The 6000-nt window shown below is 38.5% G+C and overlaps 1 protein-coding gene across 1 annotated transcript; it reads right to left on the bottom strand.

The window, feature by feature from the left end:
- Positions 1 to 2996: 2996 nt before the first annotated feature.
- Positions 2997 to 4719, bottom strand: LOC118059102 (uncharacterized). Its single transcript, XM_035071928.2, has 2 exons — positions 4124 to 4719; positions 2997 to 3738 (listed from the first exon to the last, which is right to left on the bottom strand). Exons 1-2 carry the CDS (start codon positions 4652 to 4654, stop codon positions 3568 to 3570), a joined length of 702 nt encoding a protein of 233 aa, XP_034927819.1. The 5' UTR covers positions 4655 to 4719; the 3' UTR covers positions 2997 to 3567.
- Positions 4720 to 6000: the final 1281 nt, after the last annotated feature.

Here is a 6000-nt window from a genome sequence, read left to right as displayed (position 1 = left end):
ACCAGATATTAGGTTGTAGCATTTGAATTTCAAATATAACAAAAAAATAATCAATTCAAAAATTAATAGTAAAATAATAGTACTTTTTGAGATAGGAGAAAATCTTCTTATTGAATGTGATTTTCTCTCTTATTATGCCTTTCTCCTTGAAATGGATTCATTGAACAAGTACTGACATTTAATCATGGAGAATTTTAAAATTTCTCATGGACAAATCGTGTGCACAAAGAACACAGAAGATTGTTGATCTTTTGTATCAAAACAACAGTAGTTTTGATCATCGGAAACCCCGGCCTTTCTCACCTATGTCTTCTCCGTCTCCTGGGGACACTGAAATTGGATACCATGTGATAGATACCTCAACATGAAAGAAGTGATTCCTGCCATTAATAACAAGAAGCCTGCAAATCGCTGGATCCGTATATAAGATGATAACATCCTCAATACATCTCTAGGATGTTTCAATCAAGGAAGGAGAACGTTTTGATAATTGGACAACCTAACAACGATTCTTTTACTATGCCAAGGATATCATCGGATCATTTTGTATATCATTCAAGATTGAGTGTTTTCCCAGATATCTTAAAAACAGTAAAGCCAGTTATGCAAACGAAGTTATTTCACAGCAGTTCAGCGTTCTTCTATTTCTTTAAATTTCTATGCAAGTCCCATAAGGAACTTCATTGTTTTCTGCGTTTCCAAATATGTGATTATCTCCTTAAGTGATCCACAGGTGCATGTTGGAAATGTGCAGAGTCATCGCGATCATTCCATAGGCCCTTCAGTTTTGTAAAATATGATCCGACAGACATGTTATCTTGCACAAAATCATGAATCTCATTCTCAACATTGAATAGCTGGACCACGTTTGTATGTGCGAATCGTTCCTGCAGATCGAGCCACATTTGTCTAGCATTTTTGCAATTGATGACGCTGCTAGCAATTTCTTTGGACATTGATCCTAGCAGCCAAGTTTTAACCAAATTGTTGCACCGATTCCATTGTTGACATTCTTCCTTATTGCTCTCGTCTGGTTCTTTGATTGAACCATCCATGAGTCCAACCTTTTTTTTTTTTTTGATTTACATCTGTGTCTAGGCCAGCTTGCGCGTACCACGACTAATCTCACGGCTCACTGAATATCTTGCAAACCCAGTGAACATGTAAGGCACCGCGGGGGTGACAGGCGTGCACGGTGAGGTTTGAACCTAGGATGCAGAGGAAGAGAATAAATCCCTTCAACCGCTGGGCCAAGACCTCAAGTGCAGTCCGACCTTATTTTTCACTGTCAAAGCCATAGTCTTGGATTGTCTCCATGTGCTGTAATTATCTTCCACCAAGGCCTGCGGTACAAGGATGGCACCTGGCTGATCTGGGTGGTGAAGATAAAGTGGATGATTTGGACTATCCCATTTTGCAGATGAAGCCACCATGTCTTTTGTGAAGACTGGCTAAAATTTTGATGTTGTGATTGCTTTGGTTCCCAGATGAGATGCTCTGATATCATAAAAACAGAATGATATGTAGAGAATCTGTTTTCATTATTAAGAAAGAAACAAAGAATTACACTATAAATATATATAGTGCTGGCATTGTATCAAGATCCCACTCTATTGCCTATGATCAAGCTTGATTATTTACAGATAACTAGAGATTAATTTTCATGATTGACAACTTATTGTGGCTTGATTTGCTTGACTAATTTGCTTGATTTCCTAAACTTGATTATTAACTGTCATGAGGACAGCTTACGATGCAAATGATAGACAATTTCGCGTCTTTGACACAGGAATTCGCATGACAAAGTCGAATTGTGAAGCATCAATTTTTCTGCAAGTTAATTTACCTACACTGATGAAAAATATGAACAATCATTTCTAGTTAAACTCGCAACATGTCGTGAGATAAAAAGACCTGCTCAGTGTCAGCGTTCATAGAGGTATCAACTGTGAATAGAATCAGAATAATAAAACAGAGCATCTGATTATATTGGCAATTAATATCTCTATTATGCATGATTTCTGCTTGTGGTTGTTGTCATCCGTTGTTGCCCAAGACATTACGACAGCGCATTCTCTCCAAACTTTTCAGGACACGCAAGGGTGACGATCTCGGTGCGACATATTCACACTACTTTGATCGTGAGAGGAAATTTGCGGCAGCAGCAAAGATAACTAGGAGGTTTTCAATAAAGGAGAACATTGTGATGGTCGGAGGATCCTGGAATATGGACCATCGAACGACAATTAAGTCGAGGTTTGATAATCTTGGAAATCTGGCCACTCTGATAGAGTATGAAATCAAACCCAAGTCAAACTTGACAATTTCTACCGTATTTAATGCCGAATCCCATGACACGTTTCCAGGAATTGGACTGATTCTCTCTCTCGTGCTCTGAAAGTTCTTCATTCTTCCGTTTTGTCCAGTTGATGCAGTTCTGATACCTCATTACCTTCTGTTGGTGCTCTGCAAGAAAGGCCAACATGGATTCACTGCTTTTACTAGAAGCAAATGGGTACCCTAAGGTCCTAGACTCTTCTCTGATTTTGAAATGCCTGCAAGAGGCTCTTCCTAGTTTCATCCATCTTGTTTGCAAGCTTTCTTGTCGTGTAATATATGGTTCTTTCCTTTGTTTTGTATCTTGTTTTCTCTTAAGTCATCACATCGTATTTTTGTTGTTTCTTAGATTGCCCTGTTGTCAGACAGATCCCATATTTCTATTGCAAGTCACTGCTCTGATCATTTGAGTATGCAATTCATCATGATCAATTACTTGGATCAGTCCAATAGCACCCAAATCTACACTCAATTTTGAAAATTTTTATTGTTTCATATCCTATAAAAACTTCAGTGATATGTAATTCCTGGAATATGGCAGGCGAGTGTTTTTTTTCATTTTAATGAGACAATGATATGGACCATTCTAGATGTTGAAAAAGCTTCGGTTGAAGTCATACTGCAAAACAAGAGCATCATCATTTGGAAAACAATGGGAGTTGCAATTCATTTCTAGTGGGAACTAAATATGAACTAGATAGGACAAAGTGGATACATATTTCCAACATCATGACAACATTTCCTTGCAAGTTGTTTCCATAAAAAAAAAATTCAAGAAAAAACTGCTTTCATTGCTTGAACATCTACAAGATTTTGAACAGAAAGTATTTAGCTGGTATTAGAAGACCGCAGATCACTAAATAGTCGATGATATTTCTTCTGGTAGGCTCTGTGCTTGAACATCATGTTACAATGTAATGACTTGCAACTTAAGTGGCAAATAATTATATTTCGAGTCTTGCCGTTGAAACGCACGATCATACCAAAAGAGCAATACCTTTTCCTTCCTTTTGGCCTCATCAAACCAGCAATAGAATTTATTGGTATCTTGATATCAACCGCAAAGTATAAGCATTTTCCAGGAAAATCATTATATTTCTCCGAGCTAATAGATCAGGGCAATAATTTAGGCTGATGCCTTCAGCCAAACATAATTCTTTTCAGTTCAGAACTCCATCCTTTGAACCACGTGATTGCAGAATAAACTGCATAAGCAATGGGTATCACCCTTCATTCTCGACCTTTGAACCTGGCACACCATTTTATTAGAAGCTCTTCGACATCAGCATCCATTCGGGTTCCAATGCCACCCCAGACCAACATGTGAGGAAGGTCTCCAATAGTCGAGCCCGTCACTTCATACACAGCCTTGAACCCAATTCTAGTGTAGAACCTAACAAGCTAGCAAATCAAGAGACAAAGCAATACAGTTAAGGATTTTACATCTGCTCGGTAGAAGATCCAAGAAGTTATGTTTTTCAATAACCATTATCATATTCTGGAAGCAATAAATAATCAAGTCCTGATGCTCAGTGTAATTGACCTATCATTACAGGTAACATGCACAATTTTTTGACCATGTGGGTAACAAAAGGGTTAAAATAGTTAACAGTAATCCACAACATTGAAGAATTTCTGCCTAAATAATCAGATCAAAACAACTTTAGCTCTTACATCAAAGGTAACGAAAGCAGATAAATTTATCCGAAGACCTAAAGCAGAGAACGGAATAGGCTGCTTCGATTTCCATAAACTAAAAAGAGAATTGTGAGCGAAGGCAAATAACCTTAGAATGGTAAAGATCAGAGTCATTAATAGCAAGCAACTCAGCAGTCTTACAACCAGAGTCATACCCGTACCGAATAGCAACAGCTCCAATGAACAAACCAATGCCAAAGATTGATTTTTCCATGCCAAGTGTTTCTCTTCTCAATCTTACTGAATCCAAATGGAGAATCTTGCCTTTTAACCAGACCCTTATCAGCCCTTCAGCTCTCCCAAGCTCATTTTGAGTTTCAAGACTCTTAGCTGTGATTCTGAAAAAGGGTCCTAGTGTTTGTAGCTGAAGGTCCAGCTTCTGGGCCTTTGATGCAGCCAATACTTCAGTCATGGTTGGCACAGCCACGTTTTTTATATTGCTAGTATTAATCTCATATTGAATGTTGCTGGAATTGAGGTGGGTTTTTGTTGTTGTCATTTGGTCTGGTGATGATAAATAAGAAACTGGAGTAATTAAGCAAGAGATATGGGTTCTTGCTTGTCTTCCTGGATTTGGCAAAGAGATTTTGAAGGGAGGAATAATGGGTGTCAATTCCATTTTTATTTTGTTCCAGTTGTTTGGTAGCGGAGCAGAATGAAAGAGAAGGACACTTTGAGACAGGCAGTGCCTGATGTTATCCACTGTGGTGAAGCGTGGCACATATGTATTGGATCACCATTGGACTCCTAAGTCCTATGTTGAGTTTTAAAAATTAAAATAGGTCCCTAAAGATGACAGATTTTACTAGACGACCTGTCTTTGCAGCTTATATTCGTAGAGTAGGAAGAAGGTAAAAGTAGCTTCTATTAGAGGTTAACGATCCGTACTACAGACCCTGTACTGCAAATAATTAATTAGTTAATCAGAGCCATTTACCAACTTAAGCATAATTTACGTGCAATGAAACCAGGCATTGCAGCACAATCCCAAATCTCGGTGCCTACAAAGCTTATCAGACAGTTAATCCAATTCAAACATCATAATTAGCAGCCATTGGTTTCCCTTTCAACGATGGTTACTCTCATTGTTTCACTTTCAACAGCCGCATGCAAAGCATCCATTTCCACATGCAAGCAAATCCTCGAAAGATCAAGCGTCGCTTCGAGCTCTAAAATTCTTCCATCTGCTACCTATAAATTATAGTGCATCGTCAACTACATGAATTGCAAGAGGAATAAAAGAAAAACCAGAAACATTCATTAGGGATTCTTGAGCTTTACTGTTTGATAATGGGAGATATCAGCAGAACTAAGCTTCGCATATTGAGCACGCTTGTTTTCGATTTTCTGCCTCGTTAAATCCTGTGATCAATGAATAATTGGTAGGATATGAGCACGAAACCTAACATCTAAATGCCCATTGTCATCCCTACTTGTTCACTCCTTCCATGCCTAAAAAAAAATAGCACATTTTTTAATCAAATTTCCAACAGCGTCGACCATTCCTAAGAGATTCGAATGAAATTGTCTTAATTTGCAAGCACTAGGTGAGATAATTGTGAATAAAACAACCTAAGTAGAAATTCGGGATAGGAAATTTATTAACTGCTTTAGCGTTAGTGTGAGCTGTGCGGTAAGACTGCCATGGACGAAGAGGAGGTTTCATTTTTCATTTTTTTCTCCATCTCCCGCTCTCTTTCTGTCTCTTTTTATTTAATTATTTGGTTATTGAAAAAGGTTGCTGGAGATATAAAGGACTACGCCCGAGAAAGAGGAAGAGGAAGAGGCCGCTAGATTTGGAGGGAGAGGATGGGCCTTGATTCGATTCAAAGCCCAACTTCTTCGTCCGAGATTCGCGGGCCCGTCCTGGAAAGATATCGGGCAGGCAAACCCGACCTCTCTTTTTCTTCATAGTCGAATCCACTTTCTTTTTGCATCTTATTACAGCGTGCGGGGTGCCGTGTA

The sequence above is a fragment of the Populus alba genome, chromosome 9 (genome assembly GCF_005239225.2).
Source record: "Populus alba chromosome 9, ASM523922v2, whole genome shotgun sequence".
NCBI classification, from domain to species: domain Eukaryota; kingdom Viridiplantae; phylum Streptophyta; class Magnoliopsida; order Malpighiales; family Salicaceae; genus Populus; species Populus alba.
This window is presented reverse-complemented; position numbering and strand designations above follow the sequence as displayed.

What these genes read in the sequence shown, in the direction of transcription:
- LOC118059102 (XM_035071928.2), bottom strand. Translation starts at nt 4,654, where the DNA reads ATGGAATTGACACCCATTATTCCTCCCTTCAAAATCTCTTTGCCAAAT. An exon ending in CTGATCTTTACCATTCTAAG is followed by an intron (nt 3,739 to 4,123) that starts GTTATTTGCCTT and finishes TTGATTTGCTAG; the next exon opens with CTTGTTAGGTTCTACACTAG.